The sequence below is a fragment of the Gymnoscopelus braueri genome, assembly GCF_963280865.1.
Source record: "Gymnoscopelus braueri genome assembly, chromosome: 15".
NCBI lineage: Eukaryota > Metazoa > Chordata > Actinopteri > Myctophiformes > Myctophidae > Gymnoscopelus > Gymnoscopelus braueri.
Genome location: NC_137620.1, coordinates 25,005,175 through 25,023,062, shown reverse-complemented (window position 1 = coordinate 25,023,062; position 17,888 = coordinate 25,005,175). Strand labels below are relative to the sequence as shown.

At 41.8% G+C, this 17,888-nt stretch overlaps 1 protein-coding gene across 12 annotated transcripts in view; it reads right to left on the bottom strand.

Moving 5' to 3' along the window:
• ehbp1l1a (EH domain binding protein 1-like 1a) overlaps positions 1-17,463 on the bottom strand; it is a 54,618-nt gene extending 37,155 nt beyond the window's left edge. For 11 of the 12 annotated variants that reach the window (XM_080452206.1, XM_080452210.1, XM_080452213.1 and 8 more), the window contains exons 1-7: positions 17,177-17,463; positions 3,869-3,926; positions 2,552-2,647; positions 2,359-2,412; positions 2,081-2,259; positions 1,235-1,380; positions 353-421 (exon numbers count right to left, since the gene is read on the bottom strand). In XM_080452206.1, the coding sequence (XP_080308332.1) occupies positions 353-421; positions 1,235-1,380; positions 2,081-2,259; positions 2,359-2,412; positions 2,552-2,647; positions 3,869-3,926; positions 17,177-17,280 (706 nt within the window). In that variant the 5' untranslated portion in view covers positions 17,281-17,463. The remainder of the gene's footprint in view (positions 1-352; positions 422-1,234; positions 1,381-2,080; positions 2,260-2,358; positions 2,413-2,551; positions 2,648-3,868; positions 3,927-17,176) is intronic. The other variant, XM_080452216.1, reaches the window with a different exon arrangement.
• Positions 17,464-17,888: the final 425 nt, after the last annotated feature.

Below are 17,888 nucleotides of genomic sequence, written 5' to 3'. Positions count from 1 at the left end.
GAGGTGAAAAGGGTGACAACATGTTTTTTTTTTTTCGGGTCAGGTGTCACACTAATGCCCTATTTGGATTCAAAACGGCTATTGTAGCTGGAAAGCTACAAGTTCGCATATCTGAATAATGCAAAAACAGAATTATTTGTTTGCATTTGATTTTTTTCTCCCCCATATATTTTTCATAATAAAAAAAAGTGCGTATCGTATCGTATCGAAATCGTATCGAAGTTGTGAGCCAAATATCGTATCGTATCGTTTGGTGAAATTAGTGTATCGGCACACCCCTAAATGCTACAGTATGTGATTTGGACCAATCAGGACTCAGATTAGGGGAGAGTAACAGGAAACAGGAAGTTACCTGTGGCGCCAGAGTCAAACACAGGCCGCCAAGCCAGGTCCTGTACTCTCGTGGTATGAGGGCCAGGGCCTTCCAGAGGACAGGCAGCAAGGGGGCAAGAGACAGGAAGAAGAAATCAGAGAAAACATATTTAAAATAGCAGAAAAGGAAAGAGGAGCCGGCAGTTTAGATAGCACAGTTCAAAGCAACATAAGGCTAAGGAGGTGAAAGGTGACTCCCATGCCTGGCTGGCACCCCAGCTGAGACTGGAGAAGGGCTGCAAAACCCCTCACCATGTGGCTGCGTTGTGCAATCATTACCAGAATCAAACCCTCGATTTAGACCGTCACATGTGCAGTATGACGCCAGACACATCCAATGGCGGCTTTGTATACAAGTGTTTTTGTGTGTTACCATCACTTTCTCTGCATGTGTTCTTGCACTTAATCCATAGGCAGGCTAAGTGATAATACCTCAGCGTCTGGGCCACGTGCCCTTAGCTGACCAGGAATCAAATCTCACTACTGTCACTAGAGCCTATACAGTGATCTATACTTAGTTGGGTGCCAGTGTAGCACCCCAGAAATAGTAGATTTACAGCCTCACGTGTCACATATGTCACTGTCTCTCTTCCAGCTTATGTAAATATGAAGATTACTTTATTGTCAATGTACACAAGGCAATGTTTTCGTATATCCCTCCTAGTTAGACATACACACAGCTCCCCCATAAATATGTAATTCATCAGAGAGGTCAGAGTGCAGGGATGCATGCAGTGCAGTGCCCCCTCGAGCAGTTTGGGGGTTCAGTGGGTTTGTTTTTGTGTTTGTGGTAATAATTACTAAGGACGCTGAGTGTCTGTGTGAAACATGAGGTGCTGGCATGAGCAGTTAAGATCTTCACCGGTAACAGGAATAGCGTGTCCAACTCCGACGTGGGCCTTCCTGTCCTCGCCACCTTCCTCGTCGCTGTCGTTGAAATCGTCCAGGTTTCCGATGTCACTTTGCTTCAAGCTCATAAGACTGGCTAAGCTCTGCATGTCCTCATCTCTATGGCAGACAAAGAAAGGAGCAGATATTGTAAACACGCCCCTTAAATGTGGTCAGAGATACCAAGTTTTTTAGTTAGAAAAGCTTCAACAGATATCATTTCACACATTTTTGGGCGGTGAAACCGCCCCTATAAGTGAGGTTTGGATATTTGTACAACAAATCCTGCGCTGTGATTGGCCAAAAAGTACCCCGCCTAACCCTGCACCGTGATTGGCCAATCACAGTCTATTCAGGACTGTGATTGGCCAGTGTCACATGACACATGTGCATAGCCCTATATAAGAAACCATAACTTACTTAACTTTTTTTTTTGTTATGGTTTCTTCCATCATAAAGAGTGTTTCAATAAATGTATTTATTATTTGTACATGATTGGTTGACTCCATTCAGTATTGTGATTAGCTAGCAAGACACCGCCCACTTCACACAGGGTGTGATTTTTATTATCTTCAGGCATTTCTGCTTTATCATTTTGCGTGGAAGTGGAAGGAGACAGTAAAGAGAAGAAATGACACAGGTCCTGAGCTAGATTCGAACCCCTGATTGTGTAGTTCACGGGCTAACTGGTACAACCAATCCAGAAATGACCCATTAAGATCAATACAAATTTCAGAACACAATCACAGTAGCCTAACAATTACAAATTTTTGCTGCGTTATATTTTGAGTTGTTTGAATGTGGTGGAGTGGTGACTTACGTGGCTTTGCCTTCTTTCAGGAACACACAGGACAGGGTCAGTTTCAACGTGGCCTCTACTACTTTCACTGACAGGGGTTTGAGCTTCAGTGTAAGGTCATATTGGGCTGGTGTGGCGTTGGCAAACTTCTTCATATTAACGTCAACGGACGCCAACACCTTCCTACGGCCCTTACACTCCTGGTGAACAGAGAACAGTGGTTATCACATATCTACTGATTAAACAGCCTTGATGACCAAAGAGGTCAATGTTTTTTTGGGGGGTTGCTGAGGACTCACATTTTCAATGACAAAAGTCCAATCTTTGTCTTCAAACTCTTCTGCAGTAGGGTCCTGTTGAAAAGAAAACAAAGGAAAAAGAAAAAGTAAGTGTTTGAGTATACGTATATATGTATAAGTATGATCCATACTTCCGGTTCAGATTAAACCAAATTTATCCGAGCCACAGTTGGGTCGGGGGTGGAGATTGTACCTTGAAAAGTGTGACGGTGATGTCCACGCTCTCTGGCACCGACCACACCACCATGCCTCTGTAGGGGTTCTTGATACCTGGCTGCCAGCCATGGAGCTGGACAAAATGAGAAAATAATGAGGGGATTAATACAGAGAAAAAAAGAGAAAAAAATATTGTGGGTTTGAACTATGGTTTAAACTCTGAGTTAGATTAACACATTGAATGCCAAAAACGGTCCGGACCGTTTTTGAGGGTCCAAACGAGAAGTGCCGAAAACGGTCCGGACCGTTTTTGACCCAATTCTATTTTTATACATGTGGGCCACGTGGGGCGCTAAAACGAAACTTTGACATCACCCAAGGAGTTTCTGAGAAGAAGAGGCTGGATCTGGCTCCATGTCAAAAATCCTTCCGGTCGGCGTTTTCAATGTTATCTCCTTGACTAAAAGCTTAATATCTCCATTTCTTTTTAATGTGGTGGAAACGAGCCGTTTTCGATCGGCGATCACGCTGCAATGGAGGGTCGCGTTGGAAATATTATTGTTCCAGGCGTTAGTCGGGACCCTCCGCCGTCTCGCACGCACGCTTTGTTTACATGCACTTCCGCGTCTGGGCTTCTCACAGCACGAAACGTATAACGCAAGTGGATGGAAGAAATGCAGGCACTCAACGTATAATATTTTAATAAACCTCTGGCACCCAATGTGTTAAAGGAGAAGTTCACCCAAAAAATGACTTATTTCCTATCAATTGCACACCCCATGAAGCCTTGAATTCATGGATTTATTTTTGTTTTTGTGGCATTCCTAAGCCAATAATTTGCTGACCGGGTGTGTATCCGGTAGGAGACACAAATGATCTACTTTGCGTCTCCTACCGGATACATTAGCCGGTAGGAGACGGGAATCAAATTATTGGCTTAGGAATGCCACAAAAACAAAAATAAATCCATGGATTCAAGGCTTCATGGGGTGTGCAATTGATAGAAAATAAGTAATTTTTGGGTGAACTACTCCTTTAACACTTGTTTCTGTGTAGCTGTGAGGGGCAAATTTAGACATATGTACTGTAGGTCACTTTGTGTAATTAACTACCTGGTCCAATAGAAAACTAGCAATGGATCAATTGAATCACCGGCTTAAGAGTCCCTGGGCTTTCCCCACTGCAAAGCTTTCGTATGAATCTACAGTTTGCAAACAATCAGTGAAATAAATCTACTGCAATTTCCTACAGTATCTGTCTTCTTAAACTCTATTTTAAGGATTATCGTCTTTCATCTTGAGCTTTTAATGCAATATTCCTCTCTGTTGCAGTCTTCTCATCCCTGCAGCAGTACCTTGGTGCAGTGTCGTCTGTTCCTCCTGATCCAAACCACTCTCAGTTTGTCTGGTTGCCTGGAATTAGAAGAGAGCACATATTGTAAGGAGTGAGCAGTTAACAGGAAACCACAAATGCTTGTGAATTCATCTTGTCATGTCATATGTAGTTTGCAATCACCTGCAGCATCAGATTGCTTTTTTCACACTTTAAAAGTGTGATAGAGTGGGTTGCCTGGTGGCCAGTTAATGAACAGACCATATTGTCGCTGTCGAGCAGAAACCTTGTATTTCAATATTTCATCGTTTCAGCTTTTTTCATAAATTAATACCTTATTTTATTCTTCGTCATCTGACATTGACGTGGAACAATAGCCAAATAAGCTCACAACCAGTTGCAACTGTGACCTTGTAGATCTGATATTTTCACTATTTTGGAAATGTCATTTTCTTTTGAAGATTTTCACCAAGAATGAACAGCTTTTTAAGTATGTAGGTTTATAAATATTGAACCAATGAAAAGTATAAACAAGAGCTTGTGACTAAATAATAACCTTTTCCATTTCCTGACAAGTAACGGTTTTGGATCTACAGTACAATACACGGTTTCCACCCGACAATATGCTCTTTGTGAGTCGGGAGAACCCAAGTTTGAATCCAACTCCTGTCATGTCTCGCATTTCTCTCCTCTTTCTGCCCTTGGTGTCCTGTCTACCGTCTCCTGTCTTAACAGACCAAATTATCATGACATTACTACAATAAAAAGAAATGCATCAGCATCGCATCGCATTGGAGCAGTATTATTCATTAACCTAATTTCTGGAAGAACAGGACACTTTATTGTTACCAACAATTAGTAATATATTATTTTGTTATAAATATCCACAGGTTGAAAAACTAGACATAGCTAATGTTCTGGACATGTTATTTTATATTGTGAAAACATCTAACCGGAAAAACCTGTTTGTTTACAAGCATTCAAACAGCATGGTCTATAGAAAGCATAAAACTAAAATAGAAGTGTGATACATAGAGACGATCACACCCGGGCATTCATCGTTGCTTGAGGTTGGTTACTGAGGGCAACGATTAATGCCTGGCTGACAATTTGTTTATTACATACGTCATAGTCTAAAGTCAAGTCCAGAGTTGAGTCTCAAGTCAATACACAAGACTTTAATGTAAAAGAAACTAGTAAATCATGTGGATGTCAGGATCCAAATAGAAACTGCATGGCTCCAAATCAGTGGCGTACCCACTGTAGAGGCAGGGCAGGCGGTCGCCTGCCCAGCTAAGATCTCGCCTCCCCTAGAAAACCCAAATAACCCGAAAATGTGTCATTGCGTGCTTAATGTCCTCAAAGTCAGGAAAAAAACTGAGCAGATTGGACCTTCCGTTCCAGAGATAATGGCCAAAACATCTTGAAAACTGCCACTTTCGCCGGTTTTCGAGCGCCGATTTTCGAGGGAAAAAAAAAATCTCGCCTGCCCTAAATGTAATTCCTGGGGACGCTACTGGCTCCAATGTGGCTCTCGGACTTCATGTGACCAGCCTGTGACATCAGCCATCTACTGACGTCAGTCGTCTATGACGTATCTGTGACATATGACTTAAAATGTAAAACTAGTGAAAAGTGTGGAAGTAATTCTGCGACAACGGCAATGATCCGTTCAAATGATTTGTTCACGTTCACCGTTCAGTAGCAAAATTGTCTAGTGAAAGACAACTCAACCGCACCGCTGTCTGTCTGTCGCGGGAACAGCCCGCCCTCCCGTCCTGTGTACGGGGGGCATGAACAAAAGCGTGAACGTAACACTTTCAGGAAGTGAACTTGTTCATTCCTGTTCACGGCAATGAACTAGTTATTTTGAACAAATTGATCATGAACGACCCATCACTACTTGTGACTTCCAATTCATTCATGTGTCTTGAGCAGTGGCGTAACTGAGGGGCAGCAAGTGATGCGGTGCGGGGGAGCCACCAGCAGGGGGGGCCCCGCCTGCGCTGATACAAATATTTTTACAGCAAAAAAAAAGAAAAAAGTTGATTAATATTGTGCGCGCATGTACGTGGGCCTCACGTGAAACTCCCGCGGGGAGGCCCCGCGATTCTGCGTTACGCCACTGGTCTTGAGAGTCCCCACCTCTGATGCTACAAGATCCTGCTTTGAATATTAGGGGATTCTAGGTAACTTTAAGCCTAAATTTAAAAATATTTATATATTTTTTAAAATATTTTTTTCCCCTCTATCAGCCACTATATAATGATGCTGGGGTGTTTTCCTGCATTGAAACACAGACTCTTTCTGAAATCTGTATTTTCCCTACTATTTATGTTTTGACATCCGGGTATCCGGCTCTGTCTGGGACGTAAATGAACATCCAATCTGCACGCATGTTCGTGTCTGTGCGCGTCCGTGTCCGTGTGAACTGTCCTATCAGCGTCCTCACTCAATGTTTTGTGATTGACAGCGAAGGTTGGCCAATCAGGGGGCGAGTTCGAGTGAAACCGAATGGAACCGAGTCCAGCCTGAGTGCACCCGACCAAAAACGAGCGGCAGCCATCTTTTCTGTGCGCTATTTTCTTTTAAAACTTAAAAAAGCTCTCAAACTTCTATTTTGAGGCACGGAATTTACTTATAAGATATCGTTCGAATAGAATTTAGTTGTTTAACTTCATATATGTGGTCAATTAATCATGACAGAGCCTATTTTTGCGTGTCACGACGAGGGAGTTGCTGATACAAGCTGCAGAATAAACAAGGCCCAAAAAACATCTGCTTGCTCTCAAAACAGCAGAGGGGCTGTGAGCAGGATGTTAGTCCTCAGCCAGGAGAAAATGAACATCTTATGACTCCGTAGCGACAAGGACATGCCTGAAGAAGATAAACATCTCTGTGTGTGTGTGTGTGTGTGTGTGTGTGTGTGTGTGTGTGTGTGCGTGCGTGCGTGCGTGCGTGCGTGCGTGCGTGCGTGCGTGCGTGCGTGCGTGCGTGCGTGCGTGCGTGCGTGCGTGCGTGCGTGCGTGCGTGCGTGCGTGCGTGCGTGCGTGCGTAGGTGAGAGATCGAGAAAAAATAAAACTTGATAGACAGGAATGCCAACAAATCTGATTTGTTCCCGGTAAGGTTTGAATATAACAGAGGTAAACATTCTGTCCACTCCTGTCCACTTCAGTTGGAAGTGGACTGGGAGTTTCGGACATAAATTGAGATTAAATCAGTGTCAGGAAATGTCTGACCAAAATACGTGTGCAGACTGTGGATGTCGGTCATCTAAAAAATCTTGTGTGTACAGAAACATGTTGGTGGAGATCTTGTATGTCCAAAACTGTTACTTTTCAAGTTAAAGTTACCTGTGTTCCAATGGATCCAATGTAGTTCTTTAGTCACAAGCTCTTGTTAAGACTTGGTTAGTATTTATAAAACCCACAGACAGGCTCCATGTTCAACCTAGAGTCCTTATTATGGGCATATACCGTAGGTGAATATTCGCGATACAGCGCGTTGTGAGCTTGTAGATCGCCTATTTTTGCTACTTTTAACACATATGACAAAGTATGAAATATATTATATACATAATATGAAATATGGAGTTGTTTCTTCTTTCGGTTAGAGTGACAAATATAGACTGAGAGAGAGAGAGGTAAGTGAGAGAGAGAACTGACAGACAATGAAGTTGAGAGAGAGTCGTATGTGTGTCACTGTTAACCCATTAAAACCAGGAAAGCACCTGTAATTTTAGATTTTTACGTTGGCTATTCAAAAATAGCAGATATACAAGCTCACTTTGTGCCGCGCTGCAAGCTTGTAGATCTGCTATTTTTGAAAAATCTTGAAATTTCGTGCAAATCTTTGAATATATATATATTTTAAAGCGAACCTTTTGAACTCAAATCTTTGCTTCTGGGGGTCCCTGGTACAAAATATTTTGAGATGCAGGTCCGCGGCCAAATACATAATATAATTTTGGGGGTGACACGAAAAGTTTGAGAACCACTGATATAGCAACATAGGTTTTTCAGAAAACTCTAGGATTTAGAAGACATTTGTATAATCGGCCACAGGTCTTAATGGGTTAACACATAATGAGCAGGTTTGTTTTCTTTTCTACTGGTGTGTTCACTTCACTCCCCTCAGGGTAGAGTCAATGGAGGGCGTGGTCTAGGCACCCACAGCGACACTCATACTTTCATAAAACACGTCTGTCTGTACCTGTACGTCACACTGGACATGGGACTTCCTGTCCCATATCTCACTTTCTATCTCAATTTAACTCTCTCAGAGTTGTTGAACTAACACCGATGATTTTGCTGTGTGTTTTACTGATCACATAAAAGCCAACAACATCATACTCATGAAATAAAATCCGACATAAAACAAGGCAATACAAAGAGAAATAGAAATGGAATAGATGGGAAGACTAAACAATGGCAGAAATAATAGGCTACTGTACATCACAAAAAAGCAAGTCTATTACAGTTCAACAAGCGATTTAAAAGGTGATATTGACCTTGCTGGCCTAAGCTCTTCTTGAGACAGCTCTTTCCGCAGACTTAATCTTTTCTATTCACTTCATTCATCACTGCCACTATTTGAGTCACTTTTTTTAGTTGCAAGATTGAGATCACCATGCCCTTCAGATGAGTCCATGACAGCAATGCATGCAGTGACTTTCAACAAGAGTACATTAGATGTGAACTCAAACACAAGCTGCAAAACCAAAACCAAAATACAACTAGAAAAAGTGCTCCTCGGAGCCAGGTCAGGTAGGATATTGTGGGCCAGCAATTTTCGGAATTCGCCAATCAGGATGGAATATGAAAAATCGGACGGATCCGTCTTGATCACTTGACAATAGATAAAATGTATGCCGATTTCAGTGATGTTTGGACAAAATTTGTTGAAGTAATATAAAAAAATTGTTTTGCATTAAATAGGCCTCCTGGTGGCGCTATAATAGGGCAATGTTAAAAGGGTGGCATTTGTTCTTCAACGTAGTGCAAATGTGCCTGCAAAGTTTCACCGCAATAGGACGCTGCATTCATGATTTGCGTCATTTTGTTCAAAACGGGCCACTCCTGCAAACTTTAGATGTCAATCTTAGCCAATCAGGATGGAATATAAAAAGCAAACAGATCACAGACATGACTATAGAGATCATGTGTACCGATTTGCGTGAAATTTGGATCATATCTGAAGGAGTAATACCCAAAATGTGTTTTACAGAAGTCGGCCTCCTCGTAGCGCTATAAAAGGCAGATGTGAAAAATGCAGGGCAATGCTTTTTCCTTGGTCTCTAGGGAGCGCGCATACAAAGTTTTACACAGATAGGTGCAGTTATAGGTAAAACGAATCGGTCTGTTATAGCACCACCATGATGACTATGATGTGTGTGTGTGTGTGTGTGTGTGTGTGTGTGTGTGTGTGTGTGTGTGTGTGCGTGTGCGTGTGCGTGTGCGTGTGCGTGTGCGTGTGCGTGTGCGTGTGTGTGTGTGTGTGTGTGTGTGTGTGTGTGTGTGTCTGATCTCACAAACCATTGGACCAATCAGCGCGAAATGTATTGTGCTCACTGCCAGTAGACCAAATCCCTGAATATTTTTCACATAATTATCTCCGCCAGGGGTGGTGTGTTTTAGCCCCTGTGATTCTGTCTGTCTGTGAGTCTGTCTGTCTGTGAGTCTGTCTGTCTGTGAGTCTGTCTGTCTGTGAGCAGCTAATCTCGGCCACCAATGGATTGATCTGCGTGAAACTTTACATGCACACTCCAATAGGCCAAGAAATAACCCCCACACCAAACATTTTCAATTAAGGAAATTAAATCAGCCTCATGGTGGTGCTATAACAGGCCACTACACAGTGTTTTTATTTTTATCTTTTATTTTTTATTTAATTGTATTGATAGTTCACAAACTGAACTTGGGACTCGCTGTCAGGCATCAGCGCCTATGGTATGCACCTTCTCAGCTATCAGCTGAGCCCTGGATAGGCAACCTGGCCTGGCAGAGATATGTGCACAGAGGAGCACACTTTTTTAGTGTATTATACTTTTTGTTTTAAGCTTTTTAAACTTTGAATTCAATGGAGAAGTCAACGGAGAGGAAAACACCTCCATATTTGGAAGTCAATATGACGTCACAGTATGACAAATGTTACCAAATGGACCAACGGGTCTGGGTTATTCTCAGGATTTTACAGACAGTGCATACTGAGGGTAGGGTGTAGACACTCACTCGGGGACTTCTCATGTTGCATTCATGACACTTATAGCAACTGTGGGGATTGTGGAGAAAGGCCAGCGTGAGAGAGAGGGACAACACAGAAATAGAGAATGGCAGAGTCACTGAACTATCAGCCAACCAGTCACTAGAAGCTTAACGGCAACCCTACACCTGTTGCTCTACTTGTCATGAAGAGGTTACCGTGTTGTTATGAAGTCAGAAGTCAATTAAGGGTGGCCAAGGTTATCTACAGTCGTACTCCATTAGGCGGCCTGTGAGTTGACCATAAATGATTATAGGTCACATACTGTATTGATATTATCTGCTACTGTAGTAGGACTTAAGGCCCGTTCATAGTCCCTAGATGGGTCTAAAACGTGCGTCAGGGGGTGAGGGATTCCGTCCGTTCTTTACAGACGCATGCATAGTCGCTGACGTTAAATCCGTAGGAATTATAACGTTGGGCGTCGTACACCTATTAATCCACTAGATGGCAGCTGCGAGGTTTTAAATGTTGTGAAAAGTGTTGCCATGTCCGCTTATTATAAGCGACTTTGGGCTTATTTTTCTGTAAAGTTGCTTGTAAACAAACATTGGTGGTTGCGGTTTTATTTGGGCTTGTTTCTAAAGTGGTTGCTTATTTGGGCCAATTATTATTTAAACCAGTGATTCTCAAATAGATATTGTAGATCTGCTATTTTCATGTGATGTGGCCTAGTCGATTATTTTGGGCTTGTTTTCATAGACCTGGTTGCTTATTTCTCTCACAAAACCTGGCAACAGCGCTAAAATGGACGCCAAAACAACGCAATAAAAGACACAAACTAGTCCACAAACTAGACAAAAAACAATGGTTGTCTACAAAACGTGAGTTTCGACCCATACTGCACTGTGCTATATTATTTGTGTGTGTGTGTGTTTAGGGAATGGCTGGCTGGGTTCATTTTGTCACAGTAATTAAGTACATTTACTCAAGTACTTCCACCACCAACGTGGGTCTTTTTGTGGAGAAAGAGTGCCCAAGGAAAACTTTTTTTCCCTGATATACTGCCAACGGTTTCCACTGGTACTACAGCCAACGTACAAACGAACGTACGTCGGCCTGACGGTGAATGTTGATCGCACGGACGGAAATCCTGGAGCCGTAAGTGACGGAGGGGGAGACAAAAACGACAACGCAAGGAGCGCTGGCGCTGGTTACGTATCCTTACGTCCGACTATGAATGATACTTTAGTCTTTACTGTGAATTAAGTAATAACAGATGGCATATATACAGTATATGGTGCCAATGCCAATAAGCTGGTCAAATACATGGAGACTCATGAAGGTCACATGACCCAAAACAATTATAAACCAGGACTACACTGGTTTGAATTAACATGCATTAGCTTCAGGAAATTGTGCATGGAATACACCACACCCACACACGCGCACATGCACGCACGCACGCACGCACGCAAGCACACACGCACACACGCACACACGCACACACACACACACACACACTCTCTCTCTCTCTCTCTCTCTGTCTCTCTATTAGGCTTAATCAGTTATCTTTTGACAAGGGGTAACAGTCAAGATGATCCACATTTCACACATTCCTCTACAGAGGAAACATAAACAACAAGCGTTTATCCCCTCTATTAGCAGATCCGACATGCAGTCTGCACTGAAGGGAGAACTAGGCCATAAGCTAGCTCTGACATAACTGACATGACAATGTGGGCCTCAGCTCTGCAACCCCGGAAATTAAAGGTGTCAGGTTTGATGGGGTAGAATTGAGATATTATGGAGACTGACCCGTAACTGTATGTAAACAGGTCTAAATCCCGCAACAGCTGAGGCAAGTCCATCCACAGCCAACACACACCCTGTCAAAGTGTTCTCGAGGCACTGAACTTGCTGCTCTCTTGCATCAGCATAAGAGCATAGCTAATTCGCTCAAATAGATGTTAAAAATGGATTTGCATCCGGCCAACGTGTTCAGACATCAGTGTGTGACTACGTATAGGACAGAAATGTACTGTCATTATGAGAGCTACACAATGCATATAGCCCATACTTCCTTCACACAGGTTGGGTTCTGCCCCTGATGTGGTTTGTGGTTTTTGTTGCATCACATGATCATCCTGTAAAGAGATTTCAACATGTAGAGGCCTAGCTCTTCTGACACACGTTGATCCAGATCAAGACAATGTTTGTTACTCTGCGAGAAACACAACCTGTTACTGGTAGATATTTAAGCCATCAACAAGCAAATATTTCACCTATCATGTAATTTAAGGTGTGGCAGTTACGTAATTCGAACCCAATTTCAATCCAATTTAACCTACTTCTGCACTACACTGAACCCAAACAACTGCGTAGTGCGTACATTGTCTAGATCAGTGATTCTCAGCCAGTGGGATCACATACCAAAGAACCGGTCACCAGATGTTCTGGAAGAGTCACAGATAAAGGACTATTTAATATGCTGGATCTTGATTTGACTGGCCCAAAACACAATAAATACATAATTATAATTATGTTTTGTCAAGTAAACTGTGATTCCAAGGGCGTTAATATCAACACACAGAACGAAAACCTGTTGCTACTGGCCTGTGTGTAATGCAGCTAAAGGCTACATAAACACACTGACAGCTAGGCAGGCCAGCTCTACAAGCCAGGTCTGGGAGATTGGAGGCACATGCTGAATGCGCTGTGAGCAACTCTAATGGAATTAATGGAACTCCTCTAGTGCCAAGACTGACCGAGTACAGCCAGACTGAGCCAGTAGTGAAAAGGGCCTACCTAGCTACGCTGGCACTTAGGGCAAGGCAAGGCATGTTTATTTGCATAACACATTTCAACAACAAGGCAATGTGTTTTACACAAAACATTAAAAGCATTATAAGACAAAGTGCTAAAGAAACACATTATACACAGTAAACATCTAAATACAGTTTTAAAAAAAGTATTACAGACTTAGGAGAATAGAAAATAAGTTACAGGGCAGTTCAAGAAATGAATTTAAACAAACTTTAGGCTCTATGCAGAGCAGCCATATTGGCAAGAAATTGAACTCCTTCCCTACTTCCTTAACAGGTGTTACCAATGATACTAATGAAGGCTCTGTTCCATTTTAGTGTAGCACAGCACTTGGTTCTCAAACTTTTTGATTTCAAGGACCCCCATAATAGGGCATAGCAGTGGGGGCCATTTTCTGGTTCCACTTCAAAATACTCAATGCATTTTTCCCATTGACATTTCCAAAAATATTTATATCAATTTATTTAAGCCTAGAATCAAGCCATCCAGGGTCCTGGTGAATCATGACCATAAAACGTTTGATTCTGTGAAAAAAACTTTTTTGAAAACGGCAAAACAAAGGGTATTTATTAAATATAGTATATCATATAATCAAATATAAAAAATTTAAAAATCACAGAAAAAAAAGTTTTATGGTCATGATTCACCAGGACCCTGGATGGCTTGATTCTAGGCTTAAATGAATTGATATAAATATTTTTGGAAATGTCAATGGGAAAAATGCATTGAGTATTTTGAAGTGGAACCAGAAAATGGCCGCCACTGCTTTGCCCTATAGCTCTGAGAGTGTACAAATGTCCATTTGGTTCCATTTGTACACTCTCAGAGTTACACATCCGTAAGGGGCCATTTGGAACCCCCTCAAGGAACCATGAGGGTCCCTGGACCACACTTTGAGACCCACTGGCGTAGCAGAGTGTTTCCAGTGAGCCAACATGCACAATATCAGCACCCTGACTCTGTTTGACCAGAATGGAACAGAGCCTTCATTAGCATCATTGGTAACACCTGTGAAGGAAGTGGCCCAATTTCTCTCCATTATGGCTGTGCATAGAGCCTAAAAACAGAACTCTGCTTCTCTCCACATTTGGTTTTCACTCTGTGCGTCTGTGGATAGCAGAAGCAGAAGCTTTGGCCCTAAACCATTCAATGCTTTATACACCAACAGCAGTATTTTGAAATCAATTAATTGACATACAGGGGGCCGGTGTAAATAGTTAAGAGCTGGAGTGATATGATCGGACTTTCTTGTTATTAGTGAGGACACAAGTAGCAGTATTCTGAATCAACTGCAGCAGTCTGATTGATTTTTTAGGGAGACCTGCAAAGACACCTTTACTGTGCTGAATGAAGATAAATGCACGGACACGTTTTTTTTCCAAATCCTGCTACATTCTTAAATCCTTGATGTATTTTTAAGATGATAGTACTTTGTAAATTGTCTAATGTGGCAGGTCTGTTTCAGGTCTGAGTGTATGACTACACCAAGATCTCTGGCTTGGGTTGTGGTTTTTAACATTACCGATTGAGCAACGACTTTTAATCGTTCTTCGTTGGCTCCTACTTCAGTTTTGTCTTTGTTTATTTGAAGAATATTCTGGCACATTCAGTGATAGATTTTTTTTCAATGCATTTACTCAGTGCTTGTATTGGACCATAGTCCCAAAGCAGGGGAATGACACACTGCAAACAGTCTGGCCGGCCGGGAGTCAAACCGGGGACACGCTGAAAAGGGCATTTTGCTCCCATGCGGTATATACATGCACCTTAACATGTGGTATGCACCTTAACCATTCGGTTATACTGTAGGGTCGCCCTAGTCCCCTGGTGATATTATAGTTATGTACATCTGGGGTATCCTCTGCATAATTATGGTAACCTACTGTAAACATATTTCGTTGTTTTCCTTAATCTGAGCCAGCCTGAAGCTGATCTTGATGTAACACTGTACTGTATGTATATAGTTGCTGTAGGGTGAAAACCTTCATGTACAAAACTGACTTTTCAGAAATGGAAAAAATAACCTGTGTTCCAATGGATCCAATGTTATTATTTAGTCACAAGCTCTTGTTAATACATTTCATTGGTTAAATATTTATAAAACCCACCTTTGAGCTTGTAGATCGGCACTTTTTGTATTTAATTAAAAAAACAAAACATAATATTTTGTAATTTTACAGATAAAAGGTTTGCCTGACAAAACGATATGAATATATCTAATGCACGAAAATTCTGAGCCAAGATCCAGTCACCAATGTTATTATGGCCAATATGGAGGAGATCCAGGAGAAAAATAAGAGTCTTGAATAGTAAATAATATGCGTCAGCAGAGTCACATGGAGTTGAAGTTGGTGCTTCACTGAATCCCAGTGCAACAAGGCAGCGGTGGAATTCAGCCTGACACCATACTTACTTCCACACAGACAATCAATTACTTTATCAAATTAACTCAGAGGTCAGCCGGAAAAGAAACACTTGGGAAAAAGAAATGGCTGAAAGCTCAAGAAGACCAAAGGACAGGCACCACCTTACTTAACTGACCTTATGCCACACCATGTGTGCCAAGATTCATAGGGCTCTGACAGGGGGCCCTGTAAATATAGCTAGCCTAGTCAATATGGCTTGTTGTGGTCACAGAGCCCAAATTCCAAGGAACCCCTGTATACAAAGCGTGGAGAATGGACCGAAGAAAGCACAAGGGTTCTTTCAATAAGCAAGCAGCCATGCCAGAGTGGGATAACATTCCTGGAGAGATGGTCTGGCTAGAATATACTACAGTAGCCTCCGTCTCAACCGATTTTGCACTGGGAGTGGGACCCCAACTTGTTCACCTAATCAGGATGCAAAATAATCCGAAACACAATATTCCCCCAATTAAAGTTGTTCTTTGTCCACGACCCTGTCGTAACATGCCGAAGCCTGCTTTTGGGTGTCAACAGCTGTCTCAGCACTGCAGCAGCTGATTGAAAACATGACAGATGATGGATGACATCTAGATGAGATTATGTGGTAGAAGCAGGCCTATATCAAACTACAACCTTCACCCATAAACTTTGGATTGGTGCCACAATTATGTGATGCTCATCAATGAACATGTTTAATAAGGACACTGATGAATAGCTGAATTTGTGCCACGCTATGAGCTTGCGGATCTGATATTTTCGAAAAATCGTGAACATTTGTGCAAATCTTTGAGTATTCATTTTTTAAAGAGAACATTTTTAACTCCAATCTTTGCTTCTGGGGGTTCCTGGAACAAAAATATTTTCAGATTGGGATCCGCAGCCAAATACATATAATTTTGGGGGTCCTTGACATGAAAAAGTTTGAGCATCACTGATATAGGCATTTTCAAAAAACTGTTACCTTACTTGTTACTTTATGATAGTGTGTGACCCAACTGAGCAACCATGCAGCCAAGTCAAAATGTTGTCTGAAACATACAGGGAATGTCTCCCTTGTGTCAGCAAAACTGACATCATCACTGTGTGTGTGTACACCTGTTCATGTAGACTAGAGCCCCTCCTCCCTCCCCCCCAATCCTCTCCTCAGACACTGCGATCATTTCACTTTGACACCTTCTTTAACTGCGCCCAGCGGCCCAGTGTTATGCTAACTGTCAGTCTACTGCACACTTAATAACATATCATGATGATAAGAACACAGCATTGCAGACGCGGAAGTAATATTAGTTTTTTTGGGGCGTGAGCTCCCTCTATGTAACGAGTCCATAGCCTATTTAACAGTGTAACCTGGTGTGGCAAGGAATTTCGGCAACAAAATGTAAGATAGCTGACTTCAGACACATTGTAAAGACAACTATGACGCTACAGCGCCAGAATGATAAGATAAAACTGCCGAATAGGAACGTGGGTAAAGTAAACCATGTGTTCACGTGTTCCCTTCAATTTAATCATGTGCAGAGATTGGCGCTTAGTGCGTCAATGTGAATGTGAAAGTGGTTATTCTTATTTAACACTTTATCAGACCACTTCCCAAAAGAGAACAGCAGCAGAATAGCGTTGCCACACATGAAAACACACTTCTTAAATAGCAGCACAATGTATGTAGTGTTATTGTACATTCATGTGTTAATAAGGACTCGCCATTTCTTATGTATGTATGTGTATTGATCTATCACCAGTTCTTGGTAGGATGTAAGTGTTATTGTACATTAATGTGTTAATAAGGACTCGCCATTTCTTATGTATGTATGTGTATTGATCTATCACCAGTTCTTGGTAGGATGTAAGTGTTATTGTACATTAATGTGTTATAAACTACATTATTATAAGGACTCACCATTTCTTAGAGCATTCTATCATCAGTTCTTGGTAGGATGCGGCGAACTGGAACTTGGAGGCTCTCTTCCCGACCCGCTGGAGTCTCTTCCAAACCGAAGTCATGATGTTCCAGTGTGTCAAATAATATCGAATAAAAAGACATTGATAAACCGGTTAAAATAAAGTTTAAAATATATATATGTCTCCAAAATTGTGTACCCTCTGCCCCTCTCTCTCCTGGGCTTGCAGGTTAGTTAGTTGGTTGGTTGGTTGGTTGGTTGTGCACACAGAGATCCTAGTGGCTCGTCTCAGTTCCTCGGTTCACATGTTCTCACACACAGCACGGCAGCAGTGTTGCCAGATTCTGCGAGAGAAAGAAGCAACCAGGTCAATTTCAATTCATAGGAGCTTGAGAAAGCAAAGCATACGTTTACATTGCCAAAGCAAGTGTCAAAATATAATAGAATACAGTTTAAGAAAATGGGGGAAGTATGTAAAGTTGGAGGGGGTACAATAGGCTACAGCATTGTGTTAATGTTAAACAGCTCACATTGTGTCATTATAGAGGTATGAAGCTTCTTTTTTTTAACAAATAGCAGCAATCTTTTCCAGTCACTTTGACATAATTGGCATCATTTTTTCTAAAAAAAAACATTTAAAATAGTATACCAAAAAAGCCTCAGATTTAAAATGCGTTTAAAGGTAGCCTATAGTATAGAACCAATGAAAAA